This window comes from Anoplopoma fimbria, chromosome 5, assembly GCF_027596085.1.
Source record: "Anoplopoma fimbria isolate UVic2021 breed Golden Eagle Sablefish chromosome 5, Afim_UVic_2022, whole genome shotgun sequence".
NCBI lineage: Eukaryota > Metazoa > Chordata > Actinopteri > Perciformes > Anoplopomatidae > Anoplopoma > Anoplopoma fimbria.
The window spans coordinates 1880412-1902062 of record NC_072453.1 but is presented as its reverse complement, the minus strand read 5'-3'; the positions used below and the strand labels follow the sequence as shown (position 1 = coordinate 1902062).

The following is a 21651-nucleotide window of genomic DNA, read 5'->3' as shown; positions in this document are numbered from 1 at the left end:
ACGAACAGAATAAGTTGCTGTCATGTTATTTCTTAAATGCTTTTCAAACCTATCTTTGAATAAGACTGTGGCACTTTTGTTCACATTTACCCCAGACACTTGCCATCTGAAAACTTGTGTAACCTTACAAGAACATAGGTGTTTTAAAATGCTGTAAATAAAAAATGGAATTTGATGAGCTCAGAGCTATTTTCAGAATGGCTCTCTATGCCACAAGTAAAGTCAGGGATTTCATTTTCCTCTATATGAGTGAGTTGGTCATGGTTGATTTCCACCTCTGCAAACATGCAAGCAGTCAGATTTTGCAAATGACTAGTAGAGATGGAGCCTGAAAAGGAGCTTTGCATTGAAAGCAAGCTCATTAAAGCCTTCCCTAATGACTGCTTCTGTTACTAAAGGAGATTGTGAATGAAATGAAACATGCCAGCATAGTTTCGCTGACTATATTAGCCCTATATAAACCTATACAATACTATAATAATACAATAGTCGGTCATACAACAAGGGTTGATTACCAAAAGTTGATTTTCTGTACAGTTGCCACCCTCAACCCTTACATTTCTGTCCCCAAGCATCCAGATATGACTACAGTGTCCATGGAGCCTGTGGGAGTCCTCGTGGAAAGGGCGCCAACGCCACCGACACTCCTCTGAGCACACATGAGGACACAGCCGCCACCTTTACCATCGGCACCATCCTCTCCATCATGTGCCTCGTTGGAGTCTTGGGCAACATCTACACCCTGGTGGTCATGTGCCACTCCATGAGGACTGCAGCCTCCATGTATATCTACATCATAAACTTAGCTTTGGCAGATCTGATTTATCTTCTCACCATACCCTTTGTGGTCTGCACACACTTCCTGAAGGGGTGGTACTTCGGGGACGCAGGGTGCCGGATTCTGATCAGCATCGACTTCCTGACCATGCACGCCAGTATCTTCACGCTGACAATCATGAGCACAGAGCGCTACTTTGCTGTGCTCAAGCCACTCGACACAGTCAAGCGGTCCAAAAGTTACCGGAAGGCCATCGCTCTGCTGGTCTGGGCCGCATCTCTCATCCTCACCCTGCCAATGATCGTGAGCATTCAGCTAATGACAAAGGACAACAAGGCTATGTGTCTGCCCACGTTGTCGCCACTCTCCTACAAGGTTTACATCTCCTTCCTGTTTTGCACCAGCATTGTGGCTCCTGGACTGATCATTGGCTATCTCTACATCCAGCTTGCACGCACCTATTGGGTCTCACAGACGGAGACATTCAAACAGACGAAGAAACTTCCCAATCAAAAGGTCAGTGTATCACAAGATAGTGTATTCCAAGGGTTACAAGTGTTTGTACTTCACTCAAGATTTATTTCTTATAGTCCTTTTTGGGCTTTACTGCTCGTCTTCAGAGATGTACGCAGTGAATATTTGCATGTATGTGTTCAGTCATGTATAACAACCCTACTCCAAACCAATCAATTCGACGACAACATTATTAAGATTTCCTTAGGTTTGGGCTTTGAAACTACTTGGTTAGGGTTAGGGATAGATTGCATCTGGGTAAAAATAACTACTTGGTTTGGGGAATGATCAACGTCATGTTAAAAAAAAAAATACCTTGACTGTCGGCAGGAGGCAGAAAACAAACCGTAACATATGTGAAAAGGTTTGACCTTTTATTAACCCATCCCACTACTCCAACTTCCTCCCTCTGTGGAGGAAAGACAGTCCCTCTAATCCAATCTGAGGCCCAGTTCTTGGTTCTCCTTTTTTGGTGTGCGGCATCACCCTAGTCCATGTCCCTCATGTTTTACCCAGTCTGCAACTCAGCTGGAGATTAATCCAGACACATTTATCAGGTAGAGTCTGATAAATAGGCAGGCAGTTGGGCAAGACGCTGTGCAAAGTCCCGCCTAAGACATTCCACTCACCAAGGCGGTTGATTTAGTCACTTTTCTCAAAGCTATGACCTTCTGTTTGGGCAAGGGTTTGCCAACCACACAACCGCATTATAAAGGATGAAAAATATTTTAGAGAATATTACTGCAGCAGCATTAGTTTGTTTCACTGCTTAAGGCATTCCTTTATCAATCTTACTTACTGCTGCAGGTTTTCTATTGTCCATTTTCCTCTTGCTCTCAGCTCACACTGGGACAAAACCCGTTCTAATTTACTTCATTGCAGGGCTTAAGACAGGTTCATTTTGTCTTATCAGTGTGTTCAACAATGTGGCAAATGCTGCCATTCACTTGCATTAAAAGCTGTTCATAAGTTCATTAATTTAACCTCAACCTTGGAGCAAGATAGAATGCAGACTGCCTAACTTTCAAAAGTGCTGCTACTTCCCACAAGAAAAGTTAGTAGGCTACGCTCTGTCCCTACCAGTGCTGTGAGTAATTATGGATATCTTGCTGAGATCATGCTGGGGCAAAAAGGTTTGATATTCCGCCCTTGGCTTTCATAGTCATCTGTTACTATTATAATAGTAGGGCATGCTTTTTGCTATATCTCAGCCTATAAACACGCACATTGGATCTTGTGAATTCAAAGGAAAGAGTTTTTGTGTTCATTGCGTAGTTTGGTTAGATACAGTTAATCAAATAATTAATCCATCACTATCTGGTGCATCTCTGATTGTCATTAATGGTTCAACTCTTGTGTTCCTAAAGGTGCTGTACCTGATCTTCACCATCGTGCTCCTCTTCTGGGCATGTTTCCTGCCCTTCTGGATCTGGCAGCTGCTGTGTCAGTTCCACCCCTCACTGCCCCTGTCAACCAAAGCCAAACGCAACATCAACTACTTGACCGCGTGTCTGACCTATTCCAATAGCTGCATCAACCCCTTTCTGTACACGCTGCTCACTAAGAACTACAAGGAGTACCTGAGGAAGCACAAGCGGTCCTGGACAGCTGGCAGCTACTTCAACCGGAGGAGTCGCTTTCAGCGTTCGCCACGCAGGTCGCCATCTTCCAGCAGTCAGCAGTGTACTGAGAGCTTCATGCTCACACACACAGCCTCCCTGCGAGCACATAACAGCAGCTTGTAAGGTAGGAGCAGATTTTTCTGACGAGTAAACCAAAAGTACTAAACCAAAAGTACTAAGCTGTGTTCCCTGAACACAGCTTAGTATTTTCAGTAATTTCCATCTTTCCACTAACAATTATTCGTAAACCGCCTGAGAGCCAGTGGATGATTGAGGCTTTGTGGATTTGTTGGAGTTTTTTCTCAGATGAAAGGCTTCTGATGGGTTATGTGATTACAGATGGCATTGATTTCTGGCCCTCTGAAAACTAGCAATACCACTTGATGTTTATGTATGGAACTGGTTGAGTCGCGAAGCATGTACAGCAACAATAAATTGCAAAGTGATTCTCTCAATAAACTTTTTTTGCCCTTAGAATTGTTAGTGCACAAAGCATGATTGAATCAGACATATATTTCCTTCTAAGGAATGAGATATGAGTCATGAGATAGTTCCACCTTTGCGTATATGGAAAGGAAAAACTATTCCTCCATAAAAGGTAAAGCAATCAATTTTATTCAATTTAAAATATAAACAGATCTTCTATCTTGGTTAATCCTGATTTCTAAATGGAAGTATGATGCCAACCGGCACTTTACTGCTGTGATCTGACCATTTATTACACTGTCAAACTCAGTCTAAGTTAAAAGGTCCACATACTCACATTTTAGTTTAAATTAAATAGTGGTGGGCCATAGCGCTGAAAAATGTATTGTTTATATATCAAAATCCTAATTTTACATGCACTCAGCTGTAGCTAATTAGGATTTATTGTGACTGGTATATCACCAAAAATACAATCTTGATTATTGTATGGTTGTGCTTTTTCTGTATGCTATTTGCATTTGGCTGAAGATGGTTTTGTGGAAGAGAAAAACAATATGCATTTATTATGGTTGGAAAAAAAAAATTGTTCATAAAAGACTAACAGAATGGCTACAAAAAAGAATTAAATCACCCCATGTCAATTTTTATAGAGGAAGCTAGCAGGTGGCTTGGTACTTGTCAAGGGTTTAAATGAGTGAATGCTAGCAGAAGGTATTGTCGGAACATACCTGTTAAACACTTAAACACATCAGAGCATCATTATAGGTTTGTCAAGGTAAAAGCGCTGGGACTTCTGGGATTCAGAGTTGTGAAGCTGGCTGTACTCAGCCTGCGAAGCTAAAGTTAATGCTAACAAGCCTGCTAAGCTTTTAAAGTAAATATTGCACCACTTTTGAATACAATAATGATATTTTGATAATAATTCGTCATGTAAGTTGCATGATTAGTTAGTAATAATTTACACCGTATAACATCACCTCTGCTGAACTACCCATCTCGAACCCGTCACATGAACAATGCTCTGCTTTTCTGAAGTTTTTCAACTCCAAAACCACCTCAATCCATAAGCAGCTTGCCTCTGCCAACATCATGCAGACCGATTTACCGTCTGCAACCACCATGAAACTGTCCCCTTCCACTGTTTTAAATGACTTCTGCCTCCCAACAGAAAATCTCATTTTTGAACTGATTGATAAGTCCAATACCTCCACCTGTCACCTGTATCCAATCCCCACAACCCTAGTTAAGGCATGCTTGCCCTCCATCATCCCCCTGATAACCTCCATTATCAACTCCTCTCTTTCCACTGGTATGGTCCCACCATCACTGAAAGTTGTCATAATCAGACCAACCCTAAAAAACCAGGGCTGGACTCACCATAGCACCTACCGGCCTATCTCAAATCTACCATACAACGCCAAGATTCTGGAGCGGGTAGTTGCATCTCAACTTCAGAACTACCTTGACAAGAATAATCACTTTGAACAATTTCAATCGGGCTTCCACCCTAAACACAGCACAGAAACAGACCTGGTAAAGATCACCAATGACCTCCTCCGTGCAGCTGATTCCAGTCTACTCTCCATCCTCATCCTCCTGGGCCTCACCGCAGCATTTGACACCATATCCCAGCAACTCCTCATTGGCCGTCTGGCAAGCATTGGAGTTGGGGGCACTGTGCATCACTGGTTTTCATCCTACCTTGCGGACAGGACCCATTTTGTACAGATCCAAAAATACAAGTCAGAAAGCTCCACAGTTCATCATGGAGTTCCGCAGGGCTCAGTGTTGGGGCCACTCCTGTTCATTGTCTACCTCCTCCCTCTTGGCAACATCTTCCGGCACTATGGTATTCAATTCCATTGTTACGCAAAAGATACACAGCTGTATGTGTCTTCGAAGCCCACTTCTACTCTCCCCTCCAGTACCCTCACCGCCTGTCTCAATGACCTACAGACATGGATGACAACCAACCACCTCACTTCAACAGCAGTAAAACTGAGCTTCTCATCACTGGCACCAAATCCACACTTGAAAAAAGTAATATCTGTTAACTCACTGGAATCACCGTACCTGTCTCTACAAAGGTTAAGAGTCTTGGTGTCATCCTGGACGAGACTCTTTCGTTCTCCAGTCACATAAATAACATGTCCTTTTTCCATCTGCGAAACATCTCCAGACTACGCCCCGCTCTAACACAACACTCAACAGAGATTCTAGTCAATGCTTTGGTCACATCACGCATTGACTACTGCAAAGGATCCTGGCAGGGATTCCAAACAAACTCACTCAGCGACTACAACTCATCCAGAACTCTGCAGCACGGATTATCACAGGCGCAAAGGCTACTGACCACATCACTCCCATGTTGATTCAACTTCACTGGCTCCCTGTGTCACAAAGGATCAACTTTAAAATCTTATTGTTAACATTCAAAGCTCTTCACAACTTAGCTCCCACTTACCTCACAGACCTCCACCAGACCTACACCCCTTCCCGCGCCCTGCGGTCTTCATCTGCTGGTCTACTGGTTCTACCAACCATCAACCTCAGCACAGTTGGTGCCAGGGCCTTCTCCTACGCTACACCCAAACTCTGGAACTCACTTCCCCTCACATGCGTATACTCAACTCCACTACAGAATTCAAATCTGCTCTTAAAACCCATCTTTTCAAACTAGCATATTCATTTTAACTGCGCCAGCTGCATCTTTTCGCATTCTTCCTTTCGTATATGTGTTTATGTATACATGTATAAATATATATATGTATATATTTTTTAAACTTATTTCCCAGCTATGCTCTGGTGCTGAATGTACAGATATGCTACTGTTGTTTTATTATTGAGATGTTTTTATTAATCTGTTATTTATTGTGCTTTACCACTGAATTTATATGCTGTAAGGTGACCTTGAGTGCCATGAAAGGCGGCAACAAATAAAATGTATTATTATTATTATAATTATTATTAATCCATAGAAAATAATTACGGTTTAAATTGCAAAGACAAATTCGAGAGAAGATTTCGCAATTAGATATTTTCCTCAGTTATATTGTTAAACAAACTTTTTGTGAAGGTAATAAAATGAACTTCAATGCTCATATATTAAACAGTATATCTGTGTTCTTGCTTTTCTGCCATGATGTCATTTCTGAATATTTCTAGTTTAAAAAAAAAAAAAAAAAACATTATTCATGGCACACTTCTAATATAATAATGTCCAACAATGTTGTTATCAAATTAGATAGCTAAACTTTACCTGGAGTTTTTATTGCCTCAAGATTTAAAGTAACTCTATGACTGAAATATTAACTGAACTTGTGGCTTGAAAACGGTAGTCCACAAATCAATGGGGGATGTCAAGATGACTTCATCCACTTCTTATATACAGTCTATGATTGGGAGCTGTATGGAGGCACTAGATATGCTCTTAATTTCATATTGAGCTCATTTTAAGGCACCCTTTATCAAACTGTACTGTGTAACAAAAGTAAATTAAATATAATGAATTCCCTTTGCTGTTGATTAATGAGTAAAGTAACGTCTATAGCCTATTGCTTACCACTTAAGAGTTTGGTTGCAAAGCAGTATATCTATCATCCAGGATAAATGCCAGCTGAAACAAAACACAAAGGATTTTGTTATTTTGCAGATGATGGCATCTGTTAAATAAATAACACAAATGAATATGGATCATAACTCATTCCAGATTGGCACAGCAGGATTTTATATCTGAGTGTTTAACGTTTCTCCCCATAAGCTCTCCATGGAATCTATTTTATGTTCTACAATAATATCACTTTTCATTCCAATTCATCCCATAAGAGGGAAAAGGAAGGAGAAATCCAATATTTACAATCCGGTTCATAAATTTGCACTCAGCTAATAATGCTCTACCCTTGATTACAGTGTGGTGTGTTTTTCCAGGCTGCCTGCAGAAACAGAGTAGCAGTTAGTCATATATTACTGCTCTGCCTTGGAATACAATGTGTTGAATGACACCTACCATAATTCACAAGGGAAGAGAATATGGCCCAGTATTTGTGTCTGCACACAGGGAGACACACACACATGCAAAGTATTTCACCAAAACACTCAGGACAACCGTGATTTTATTCATTAACTAGAAGGGTAAGGGATTATTATTTGAAATTCCGTCATTAAATTACAGTCACCGGGAAGTTGATGGTGGACTAATATTAATTTTGGTCCTTGTGTGTTCAGTTTAAAGACTGGATGCGTTAGCTTAGCGCAAGGGCTGGTAAAGGTGGCTAGCGTTTGGCAAAGGCCATCTTAGCTGGCTTGCTGATGTTAGCAACTAGTTAGCCTACATTTAGAAATCAGCTTCATTGACTGTGGTTACAAGCATTAAATATTAATTTATTTGCCGTTATTCTGAAATAGACAATATGCTGTTAACATGACTAATGAAATTCAATATTACACTAATATAATGTGTACATGCAGCCGTGCAAACACCAATTAACCTAAACAGTTAGTTAATCCGTTGTTAGACCGCGCAAACACAGTCTTCCTCTTTCATTCAGTCGTCCATCTTCTTTAAAAGGTCGGCGCTGCAATATTTGCGCATATCCCAAAAAACCTATTGGTTATAGCTGCTTCTTTAGCCAAGATTTCTGGCTTTCTACTGTGGCCCTCGCCACTTTAAGAGCGGTGTGAAGGTAAAAGATGTGCTCTGAATGTCATATTGAGCACCTTTAAAAGGCACCTCTAATAGATCCATACTGGTCAACAAAAGTCAAAGTAATGTATTGAATTACCTGAGTGATGAGGAAAGTAATGTCATTATTTTTTCAATGAGTAATATGCAATATCTAATTAACCTACTTTAATCAAATTTTCCAACACTGTTGATTTTCTAAAATGGCATTAGTCCCATTTAAACTAAATATGCAGCGGGACATACACGACCTGTCGTGTACAGCTCACAAACAACTCTGAAGGTCGTGGTTCAGCCCAATATCTCCTCTAAGGAATCACAGTCTGGCCTAATGTGTTTTGATTTGAATCAACAAGGGGGGAATCAAATCGCTGTTTTATTTCACTAATTACAATATAGTGTGAGATATTAATTATAATAACATTATACCCTGTGTGTATGTGCCCTGGAGAAATAGCGTGATTTTACAGGTAATGCATGATGACAACCCACTAGCTGGAAAATCCAATGATTTGCTTTCATAGTGAGGGACAATTTGGGCAAAACAAGGAAGCCATGAAATCATACTGAGAGTGTGGATTGATTCACCCTACTGTGGACTGTGGTTAAATGACCTGAGGAGACAGCAGCAAAGATAAGACTGGATTCTGTGTGCATGAAACACATAATATAATTTGCTCTTTCTCTGCGAAGAAAAAAAAATGAATTATTATCTATGTCTGATTTATAAATGTTTAGCTGACTATTACACATCTATAAAACAAAGCAACAAATCTTATCGATTTCCACACTGGCATTGTATTCATTATTCATTTCTTCATCACTGGATAGCAGCAGCTACCCCTCTCTCCCTCAAATGCTCTGCTGACGTTTGGTAACTATTTGGAAAACAGTGCATACGAAGGCAGAATCAGACTTTACCACAGCACCTGGAAAGTCAGTTTTGGAATAAATGAGCTTTTGGAAAACTCATTGGCTCAATTGTATACTTAACATTTAATTGACTCTCTTAAAATAATTTAAAACATACACCTTTCCACAGACGTCTTTCATTGCCCATTTTGGTAAAAGAGGCCATTGACAATGCATCATAGCTGGCTAATACGTCTCAGTGCTAAATTCTGATCCATAAATGTTTCCTCAATGAAAAGTTGCAGACTAGACTCATGACTCCACATGGTGACAGCTGCCTGGCAGGCTATGTGGAAGTGCCCTAAGTCTTAATGAATGCTGATAGCGTTGCATTTTTACTGGAACACAGGACACAACAGGAAGCAGCCAGTGGACGAAGGAAATGGTAGTAACCAGACCTTTTTTTTTTGCAGTTACTGTGGAAAACACATACTGTATAGCCCAGTTTTATAGAGCAGTGGTTTAAAATGCACTGCATCAGCAAGGGCATATGGAATTTACCCTTCAACATGCGTAATTATTCAATACATTTAAAGGACGAATATTACACACAGGTCTGATATTGCCCTGAAATGCGCTTTTAAAAAGTCTCAGGAAATTAACTGGAATAAGAGGGAATGAGGACATTGGTTCAGTTGCTTATATATTGCGTCTTCCCATCCAAGGTTACTTTGTGCACTTCATCAATTATCTGTAAAATAAAAGTCTAAAAGAACTGTGTCTGGATAAAACCCCTAGCCAGGGCTATTATACATGGTAACACACAGAGATATACATTCACATAATCTCTGTCTGAAAGATTATAAATAACCCCTTCCGTACGTAGCGTTTTCTCAAAACACAGTAATATATCACACAATTTAATTGTCATAGTGCCATGTCTAAATATTCACTCTTTTCCCCCCAGACAAGGAGAGGAAATTAGTCAGCAAAGGAAGTAGGACTTTTGATAAAAAAAAACATATTCAGTGTCAGCTGTGTCAGAAAAGAAAAGCTGAATAATTCAAAAGAAACTAAATAAGCTGCTACAGTACATACTCGTATGCGTACGGCATTATCTTTAAGGTATGTCTTTCAGTGTTTTGAAGGGAATAAATGTTTATGGTGCTCCCATTGACAAACAAATAGTTGGTTATCAAAAGGAAAGAAATAAAAAGACTGCCCAAGCAAACCCTCAACAATACTTTTAATGCCAGAGAGAACCTGACTTTGCTTTTTTAAGCCCTGATAGAAGCATAACTATACGAATAGCAATGTGGGTTTTGTTGTTCGGTCCACTACTTTGATCTAGGCTGAAATATCTCAACAATCACAAGATGGATTGCCATGAAATTGAATGTCTGACTGTTGAAATGAATCAAGGCCATCAAATCACACAGCTTTGTATATGTGCATAGCGGTTCCATGCAGCTATGCACAAACCCTGCCCTATGTATTCTACAAAGATCAAACGAGAGAAATTGACCGCTATTAGAGCTGGCTATGCAATAACCATTCCCTCACAGACCAGACATGCGCCATCTTTCATTTTAATTGCTTTAATCCCATGTCTTGAGCTGCACACTTTAAAGTATATTTTGTCACATGCTGTGCAAGGGCATGTTATAGAAATATTAATCGAGGACTCATTAACTTGGTTCATCATCTTACTGCCTTTTTACCATAGAGCTGCCATCTCAGCTGCCCAAATGAAAAGCAGTTGGACTCAGGCTCCTTTTGGCAGGATTGAGCAGAGGTCACCTCTGCAAGGGTCATCCAGAGACACACACTAACTCATTCTATTTCACTCATGATAGTGAAAGGACTATTGATCTCCCAGCCGTATATCTGAAAGCTGATTGCATTGACTCGGCTCATTTTGGGAATTGGAACCGGGAATTGCTGTTGTCCTCTCATCATAGGTGATAGGAAAGCACTACCTGTAACTATAAGCTGTATTGTCTGGGAAAGTCCCCATTGTGATCAATAAGCACCGTGACTCACCCTCCACTGCTGTCCTACAAGATTAGACAGAGACGGGGATTGATCGAGTGCCCCCTTATGTTAGCAGGGTCCACGTTAATGCTCCAACCCTCATTTAGAAAGATCTTAAGCTGATGAAACATGGACCTCTCTGATGATTTGATGCACATAAATGCATAACATACAGTGGGTACGGAAAGTATTCAGACCCCTTTAAATTTTTCACTCTTTGTTTCATTGCAGCCATTTGCTAAAATCGAAAAAGTTCATTTTTTTCGCATTAATGTACACTCAGCAACCCATCTTGACAGAAAAAAACAGAAATGTAGAAATTTTTGCAAATTTATTAAAAAAGAAAACTGAAATATCACATGGTCATAAGTATTCAGACCCTTTGCTCAGTATTGAGTAGAAGCACCCTTTTGAGCTAGTACAGCCATGAGTCTTCTTGGGAATGATGCAACAAGTTTCTCACACCTGGATTTGGGGATCCTCTGCCATTCTTCCTTGCAGATCCTCTCCAGTTCTGTCAGGTTGGATGGTGAACGTTGGTGGACAGCCATTTTCAGGTCTCTCCAGAGATGCTCAATTGGGTTTAGGTCAGGGCTCTGGCTGGGCCAGTCAAGAATGGTCACAGACTTGTTCCAAAGCCACTCCTTTGTTATTTTAGCTGTGTGCTTCGGGTCATTGTCTTGTTGGAAGGTGAACCTTCGGCCCAGTCTGAGGTCCTGAGCACTCTGGAGGAGGTTTTCTTCCAGGATATCTCTGTACTTGGCCGCATTCATCTTTCCTTCAATTGCAACCAGTCGTCCTGTCCCTGCAGCTGAAAAACACCCCCATAGCATGATGCTGCCACCACCATGTTTCACTGTTGGGATTGTATTGGGCAGGTGATGAGCAGTGCCTGGTTTTCTCCACACATACCGCTTAGAATTAACGCCAAACAGTTCAATCTTGGTCTCATCAGACCAGAGAATCTTATTTCTCATAGTTTGGGAGTCCTCCATGTGTTTTTTGGCAAACTCTATGCGGGCTTTCATATGTCTTGCACTGAGGAGAGGCTTCCGTCGGGCCACTCTGCCATAAAGCCCCGACTGGTGGAGGGCTGCAGTGATAGTTGACTTTGTGGAACTTTCTCCCATCTCCCTACTGCATCTCTGGAGCTCAGCCACAGTGATCTTTGGGTTCTTCTTTACCTCTCTCACCAAGGCTCTTCTCCCACGATTGCTCAGTTTGGCTGGACGGCCAGGTCTAGGAAGAGTTCTGGTCATCCCATACTTCTTCCATTTAAGGATTATGGAGGCCACTGTGCTCTTAGGAACCTTGAGTGCTGCAGAAATTCTTTTGTAACCTTGGCCAGATCTGTGCCTTGCCACAATTCTGTCTCTGAGCTCCTTGGGCAGTTCCTTCGACCTCATGATTCTCATTTGTTCTGACATGCACTGTGAGCTGTAAGGTCTTATATAGACAGGTGTGTGCCTTTCCTAATCAAGTCCAATCAGTTTAATTAAACACAGCTGGACTCCAATGAAGGAGTAGAACCATCTCAAGGAGGATCAGAAGAAATGGACAGCATGTGAGTTAAATATGAGTGTCACAGCAAAGGGTCTGAATACTTATGACCATGTGATATTTCAGTTTTTCTTTTTTAATAAATTTGCAAAAATTTCTACATTTCTGTTTTTTTCTGTCAAGATGTTCACCATCCAACCTGACAGAACTGGAGAGGATCTGCAAGGAAGAATGGCAGAGGATCCCCAAATCCAGGTGTGAGACACTTGTTGCATCATTCCCAAGAAGACTCATGGCTGTACTAGCTCAAAAGGGTGCTTCTACTCAATACTGAGCAAAGGGTCTGAATACTTATGACCATGTGACATTTCAGTTTTTCTTTTTTAATAAATTTGCAAAAATTTCTACATTTCTGTTTTTTTCTGTCAAGATGGGTTGCTGAGTGTACATTAATGCGAAAAAAAATGAACTTTTTCGATTTTAGCAAATGGCTGCAATGAAACAAAGAGTGAAAAATTTAAAGGGGTCTGAATACTTTCCGTACCCACTGTATACTTTCTTTTCTATGTCACAATCCCTTATTCTCACTATATTAGAGCACATACATTTCAGCACTTGACTCTTAGGAGCTCATGCATCATTTTTTTTTTCCTTTCCCAGATTTCAGTCAGAAAATTCATTAAAAATTGGGAATGATTGACAGTTTGTGCAAAGTTTAGCAAAGCCCCCCACTGATACCAACAACGTCCCACCCGCTGTAGTTTGTATAAGCACTTCCAGTTCCCATCAAGTATAGGAGTGCACTTAACAGCATCATTGTCAGGTTTTGGTAAAGAGGCAAAAGGAGATGGACCCAAACGCAGACACACGAGAGGAGCAGAGGGATAATTAAACAGGGATTTTAATAAACAAGAGTCCAAAACAAAACTTAGATGGGGTGATGACAAAAGTAATAACAGAAAGTCCTACACGAAAAAAAGACGAGAAACAGGAACCCGGAATATCCACGGGAACATAGACGGAACAAGGCAGGAACACAGCAGACATAACAGACAAACCAACAACTAGCAGACAAAAGACAGGACTATAAATACACAAGAAACTAATCAGACAACAAGACACAGGTGGGTAGACATGAGGGCAGGCTGAAAGCTGATAGGTTGTAGAAACACAAGGGAACAGAGCAAGGCTGACAAGACTAATACATTACAGGTGTATTCAATCAGGGGCGGGGTAGACAATTACAAAAGCTGGAAAACATACAAGGGCAGGAAGTGAAATAAACACAAGACACAAGAGGCAGGGAACTTCAAAATAAAACAGGAAACATACTAAAATAAAAGCAAGATCGTGACAATCATGGGAGCTTAGTTACTTGCCTAAACCAGAAACCAAGTGCTCGTATGCTGAAGTAACCTAATGTTAGTTAGTCATTTTAAATAAACACACATGTATTTAGGAATATGCACCATGTGAGAATAATATGGACTCACTGTTCATTTTCAACATGGGTCTTGTTCTTATAATAGCAGCTATTCTGAATATGTGTCATGCTAACTTTGCTTCTTAATTGTAGAGATTCAGGAGATGCAATTTTGGCTAGTTGACTGATGCAAGCAGAAGGAGCCTTCTTAAGCTTTCTAAATAAACTTTGAATTTAACAAAGGATTTCAAACGCGTCTAACTGAAAGAAAACACAAACATTAGCCACCTAGGTTAGCCATCGTAGCTAACTGCTTTGTGATCTTCCTGGACAATTTGCTGTCTAACCAAACAAAGCTGTCTATCAATTCTAATTACATAACATGTATTACCTTCCATTTCATATACAGTATTCTATTTCAACAGAAGGAAAGCATAGGCTACATTTTGCAAGACGAGAACCAGAATGCTAACATGCTCAAAATTATAATGTTAGCATGCTGATCTTTGGCAGGTTTAACATGTCCACCATATTAGTTAAGCATGTTAGCTTGCTAACATTTAATTAAATATAGCACCAAACACACAGTAATCCAGATGGGAATGGTATTATTGCCGCTGGTATTTGGTTTTCTTGGTCGGCTACGTTGTCTTGCTAACTCAGCCTCAATTTATAGTTCCTCTTCAATTTGATTCAACTCCTTAATGTGAAATCTAAACTTATTTGGAAATCTTCAGAACAGCTGTTGCTCCTTGCCCAATTATACAAACGTTTTGCCAGAGTTGTGTCTTATGCCCTCCAACGGAGGTGGTGAGTACAGCAGAGAATAAGATCAGAGTTGAAAAAATATTGAGTTGATTCTTTAAAACAAAAAAGCACCCCTCTACAAGACAGGCCTCATCAGGAACTAATAGGCGCCTGTCGTAGTTATTGTGATGTTGTAGGCCTACTTTATAGGTGCAAAGTCTTTCTCAAATTTACATTTAATCAAATTACATGCAACTTATTTATTTAGTTATTATTGGGCCCAGGTGCAGCTAGTTGGAAGTACAGCTTTGGTAAACTGTTATCAGTCAGAAAGATAAGGCTGCTGTTTAAAACCACCCTGCCCAGACTTTACTGAACCTTAATGGAAAAACTCACTCCACAAATGCAGAGGGAAAAAGATAGCTAGCTGCTGGCTCTTCAAGAAAAGAAAAATACTTGGGGACACGGTGGCTGTGGTGATAGCGGACCATTTCTTTAGAACCTTAAACTGTGGTTCTCACGTCGCAGGCTAAATGCCCTCAGACACTTTAGGCGTTACACGCTGTTTCTACAAGAATTTTGAGCTCCTGGGCTTTGCACTGAGCCAAATTGAAGGACAACATAGATAAGGGTGAGGAAAGGAATGATAGAGAGGGTCAGAGATTTACACACATTTTAACAGAAAATGAGGACAGATGAGCTCTTTTTTGTTTTGTTATGCTGTTCTCGTGTCATGAAAAAGAACTTTGTAAAGCGAATGGATGGGCAAAAAAAAAATTGATTTATAAAGAAGACACAAAAATCAGCTGGCATGCTTGACAAAGAATGAAACTTTTGAGTGATGGAGCAAAAGAGAAGGTTTACAATTGTTTGAAAGTATTGATGTTTGCGTGTTGAACATTGTGACTGACCCAGGACAGCTGTGTGTGTTTATAGTCCTCAGGTCCTTGGCTGCACACATGCTTGTAAATACTTATCCTCTGACCCTGGACAAAAGTGTCTGGCATCTGCGCGCAATTTGGCATCCCAGTCTGAGAGGGGGTATTAAAAATCAGTCTACTGTGTTTTCTCATAATGGAAATGTTTGTGTGTTTTTTAGCAGAAGAAGAGCAGGATACAGGCCAGTGGAAGGTGTTACAGAATGTTGCAACGCAGAGAACCGTGACTTCAATTTAGCATTTTAACACGTTTCTTTTGCTTTCCACTGCTCCCTCTCACCTATAAACACAATTTGTGTGTTGTACTGTGAAGGTCCCTCGCTGCAGCGGCGTCAATCAATGTGAATTGCTGTTGGACCTCATAACTGAAGTAAATGGAACTGCAGAGCTGTCAATTTTTCATGTTCAGGCCGTCATCCTGGGGTGGATGCTGACCTTGTAAAATGAGTAATATACCTTTTAAAACAACTGAATAGGATTGATTGGGCGGTAAGTTACGAAGCTAATGTCATCCTGACAGAAAGCATGTAGCATCCACTCTCATCTCCCAGCCCATCCGTCAAACAGGAAGTCTGTAGGCCTAATAGATGACTGCAGAATCCCTTGTAGTGAGAAGAGTTACAGTTTTTCTCAGTTGTTAACACACAAAAAGCGAAAATTCGGCACACTTTGCACAACCTTCACTTCATGTACCAATCGCTCGACCCAATTTGGCACTACTTCACACTCCCTTATCTGCATTAGACTCTGACTTTCCTTCTTTACACTCTGATGTCAATTACACATCACCTTGTTGTCAAAACACTACACACAATGTTCAGTTGTTGCACACACTTCTCAAGTAAAATCTCAAAGCATCAACCTACAACACACAAATATTCAAATCTCTAAACATTCAGGTCTGTTGAGCAATTTGCAATCAGGACTGCAGCATAAAAGTGCCTCGAGCCTCTGTTTTGTTTGGTGAACAATGGAGAACTTTGAAGAGATCGACAACCAGAGAAGGAGAGTAAGAGTGAGAGGAGGAGGAGGAGGAGGAAGAGGAGGACAAGAAGGAGGAAGAGGAGGAGAAGGACAAGGAGAAGAAGGAGGAGGAGAAAGAAGAAGGAGAAGGGTCATCTCTAATGAGATTCGGGCCACTGTGGTAGACTATGTGCTCAACCATGGTTTGAGCATGAGGGAGGCTGGCCAGAGGGTCCAACCAAATCTCAGCCGCTTCACAGTTGCTGCCATCATTAGAACCTTCAGGATGGAGAACAGGTACGAAATCTATTTGCCTTGTGTGCTGTAATACTGCATATCAATAGAATACAGTGTGCTCACAGTATTTGTTTTTTTTGCAGGACTGAAAGAGAACCACACCGTGGAGGAAGAACACACACTTTCACAGCCGAACAGGAGACTGAAATTGTAAATATGGTTCGTGAGAACAACGCTATCACACTCCGACAAATACAAACTAGGATCCTGGCTGACCATGCTACATTCAGGAACGTCCAGACCATCAGGCCGGTTTACAGTACTGTACTGTTCTCTGTGTGTACCGAAATAAAACTTTTTTTTTTATCATTTGTGTGCTGTTTTATGTTTGACTATGAAAAAAGTAGGCCTACACTGAGACATTTTACAAAAGGAGAAATGGCTCAGTCTCCAGAGTCGTTGTCATTCATATGGTGTGTTCCATTTCTCTGATTGTGTTTTCAATTTTGCACTTCAGTGTGCTGTAAATGCTTGGTAGTGTGCAGCAAATGCTTAGTTGTGTGTACTCAATGAATGGTATGTGTGTGTCATTTGAAAATATGGCTGTGTGTACCAAATGAAAACAAAGTTCCATTTTGTGAACAGTTAAGAGATTTGATGGCAAAGAGTCATCTTGCAAAGGGAGTGTCAGGTTTAGCATTTTGTGTGTCAGGTTTTCAGTGTTGTGTGTGCAGTTTTGAGAAAGCCGTTATTGTTTTAAGAAACGTGTGTTAACAATTGTGAAAAACTGTAACATCAGGTGATGAAAACTACTTGGTTATGGGTAGAGATTCTGGTTGAAGAACCGAAGACATGGTTATAATAATAATTACAGTTTTTCACAATTGTTAACACACGTTTCTCAAAACAATAACGGCTTTCTCAAAACTGCACACACAAAACTGAAAACCTCACACACAAAATGCTAAACCTGACACTCCCTTTGCAAGATGACTCTTTGCCATCAAATCTCTTAACTGTTCACAAAATGGAACTTTGTTTTCATTTGGTACACACAGCCATATTTTCAAATGACACACACATACCATTCATTGAGTACACACAACTAAGCATTTGCTGCACACTACCAAGCATTTACAGCACACTGAAGTGCAAAATTGAAAACACAATCATAGAAATGGAACACACCATATGAATGACAACGACTCTGGAGAATGAGCCATTTCTCCTTTTGTAAAATGTCTCAGTGTATGCCTACTTTTTTCATAGTCAAACATAAAACAGCACACAAATATGCAGCAAAAAAAGTTTTATTTCGGTACACACAGAGAACAGTACAGTACTGTAAACCGGCCTGACGGTCTGGACGTTCCTGAATGTAGCGTGGTCAGCCAGGATCCTAGTTTGTATTTGTCGGAGTGTGATAGCGTTGTTCTCACGAACCATATTTACAATTTCAGTCTCCTGTTCGGCTGTGAAAGTGTGTGTTCTTCCTCCACGGTGTGGTTCTCTTTCAGTCCTGCAAAACACAAATACTGTGAGCACACTGTATTCTATTGATATGCAGTATTACAGCACACAAGGCAAATAGATTTCGTACCTGTTCTCCATCCTGAAGGTTCTAATGATGGCAGCAACTGTGAAGCGGCTGAGATTTGGTTGGACCCTCTGGCCAGCCTCCCTCATGCTCAAACCATGGTTGAGCACATGGTCTACCACAGTGGCCCGAATCTCATTAGAGATGACCCTTCTCCTTCTTCTTTCTCCTCCTCCTCCTCCTTCTTCTCCTTGTCCTCCTCCTCCTCTCACTCTTACCCCTCTCCTTCTCTGGTTGTCGATCTCTTCAAAGTTCTCCATTGTTTACCAAACAAAACAGAGGCTCGAGGCACTTTTATGCTGCAGTCCTGATTGCAAATTGCTCAACAGACCTGAATGTTTAGAGATTTGAATATTTGTGTGTTGTAGGTTGATGCTTTGAGATTTTACTTGAGAAGTGTGTGCAACAACTGAACATTGTGTGTAGTGTTTTGACAACAAGGTGATGTGTAATTGACATCAGAGTGTAAAGAAGGAAAGTCAGAGTCTAATGCAGATAAGGGAGTGTGAAGTAGTGCCAAATTGGGTCGAGCGATTGGTACATGAAGTGAAGGTTGTGCAAATTGTGCCGAATTTTCGCTTTTTGTGTGTTAACAACTGAGAAAAACTGTATTAAAAAGCAAATATTCTGAAAAAAATAAAAAAATAAAACCAGGGCTCATGAGTATTTGACAGCTGACTCCATGGCAAAATTACATAAATAAATCAAGGCTTTTCTGTTCACATTGTCAACATTCTCATACCGCTGGAACACATTTCCCTCAGCTCTTTTTTTGTCAAGATATTTACTGCTTGATGAAAACCTGCTGGCAAGCAGGCAAAAATCCCAAATAAATTTAATTCCAATATCTGCTTTTTGCCCCGCTGCATTGACAGTACACAACTTCACTCTCATGGTTTGGGGGATAATGATGTTGTTTGCTTATTTATAATACTTATTTTGATCTTGTTTTTTATTTATTTGTATTTACTATGTCTCTTGTTTGCACTATATCTATGCTGCTGTAATCCTGTAAATTTCCCCGCTGCGGGACTAATAAAGGATTATTTTATGTTCTGCTGGTCCCATCATTTCGGGCTTTAAACATGAAGCATAATGTTGCAATGAGTCAGTGAGTCAGCTGTGGGCTTCCACCATTTTTAAGTCCATATTTAGGACAGGATAGTCCACTTTTTGACCTTTTGCCACCATTAAGAGTATGCTCAATAAGCTTTAGCAATTCTTGTCTACAGAGTACTATTGTTGCGATATGAGACAATCGGAGATCTATGCTTACTGAATGATTTCTAAATGAAAAGTTGTTGCTAGAACAGCAGCACGAACGGCCGCAAACAGACCTAGGCCACCTTAGACCTCCTGGGTTCAGATGGGCCAATCACAGCCGTTTACCATCATGCATGAGGAATTGAGGGGGTATCGCTGATATTGGTCGATTTCGAGACTGGTGGGAGGAGAGCTCAAAGATCATTTTTATTTTTGAAACTTTGAACAGCAGCAACAGTGAGTAAAACCACTCTAAGTAACAAAGTCAGAGATATTGTATTCTGTTTCTTGTTAAGCGAAGTGTTTACTGACTAAGTTGTTAGTCTATCAATGTCCCCTTGGACGTTATATTACTGGATTACTATGACACTGACGTGTCCTTTATTCAGTAATTTCTAAAACGGATTAATGTCTATTTATGCACAATGGACATCGGAGATGATATCCCCGGCAAGTGAAAGTCATGATGAAGTCTGAACTTATGAGATCGTGTCTTGACAAGACTTATGACTGTGAGAAAGAGTGCATTTTCCCGCTTATTGTGGCAGTAATTGTGGCTTATTGTGGGAGCTAAGGATTTTAAAGTACCTTAAAACGTCTTTTATATAGTAAACCATTGAGTGTTTATAACGTGTGGAATAGTGAACGAGAGATTGTTTCGGACACAGATCTGGTCTTTTTCATGGGTACATTTTAATGAATACAACCAGCAGTCATGTTATTACCTTCATCTATGCTTTCGAGACTTGACAAGTCAATATGTCTGCAATGCAAAAATCCCTGTGTTGTCCTTGAAAGTGTATCATACTCCAGAAGTAGGAAGCAGACTTGGCTGCTCGTCCCCGAGAAACCACACAGTTGGCATTGGACCAAGATGTGGAAGTCTCTCTGAGATCATGTCAAAATGTTTGCATTATTTATTACGGAAAAAGGATTCATCTAAATCAAGTGCATTCTGCTGCGATGGCTCCTCCCTGAAGGAGCATGTTTGATCATGACACCAGGAAGACTCCAAATGAGCCGGATTCATTATTCAAGCCTACCTGAAACAAAGTGCCCTCCTGATTCCGATCTTCCGAGCTGTTTACCGTTTCGCTGTCTGTTTTCTATCAATCTACATCTCTATCTCTCTTGTGTGTATCCGTCTCCGCGTCCAAACAAGGAAAATCAATCCCTGTGAAGGGCAGGTTGAATAGGGATATCAAGCAGCCCCGTTCACATGTTTGAGCTCTTGCCCTAATCACTAGTGGGGGAGGAAGTGGTATCCATGGGAACAAAGATTTCTGCTATTACAGGAAACCAAAATTAATTGGTTTCTTTATATTTTTCTGCGTGGGGCTGTTTACTGAGGGGCACACAGGTGCAGGCTAATGTGGCGCTTAAAACACCTGTAATCGTAAACTTTCTCTCTCTCTCTCTCAACCGCTCACTCCACATGGCCAAAAGTGTGTGGACACACAAACATGGCAAACTGTAAAAAATTCATAACCTGGAAGTGACTTGGGAGAATCCCCCCGGACCCCCCTAGAGGGTCTGAAACACTGTATTATGTCATCCAGACCTGGTTGCCACCACCACTTCAAAACTCCACCTGTCTTCCTAGTAACTGGTGTTACAGGTGCCTTTGCCAAAGCAATTTATTCAGTATGAAGAAATCTAGTTACTGGCATTAATGAGAAATGAAAACACACTGCGCAAATACCAAAGGTATTTGTCATTAACACACTCTTGTTTGCCCTATTTGACTTGGGAGAAGCCAAAGGTCGAAATCAAAAAGTAATCACACAAGAGGCTGTTGGTGACTGCATTCACTGATGCAATACACCAAAATATCCAAATTAGGGACTGTACAGAATTGATTGTGTGCGGAGGGGGGCTGAGCCTTGTTTTAAACTTTTTAAATACTATAACTACATGATCCGTTACTAGCAGAGGCAAAGATATATGATTGAGGAAGGTCAAAACTGTAACCTTAACATTCAACCTGAAAAAGATTTCATTATTTTTGTATGTCATCCACTTTTTGTACTTTTTATGCCCCTAGGCTCTATCTCTGTCCTTTTTACCCCTTCACATC

At 40.6% G+C, this 21651-nt stretch overlaps 1 protein-coding gene across 1 annotated transcript in view; it reads left to right on the top strand.

The window, feature by feature from the left end:
* Nucleotides 1-581: 581 nt before the first annotated feature.
* The window catches only part of LOC129091509 (urotensin-2 receptor), a 50776-nt gene continuing 29706 nt past the window's right edge, over nucleotides 582-21651 (top strand). The window contains 3 exon segments of the mRNA XM_054599165.1: nucleotides 582-621; nucleotides 624-1294; nucleotides 2659-3037. Coding sequence (XP_054455140.1) covers nucleotides 582-621; nucleotides 624-1294; nucleotides 2659-3036 — 1089 coding nt within the window. The 3' untranslated portion in view covers nucleotide 3037.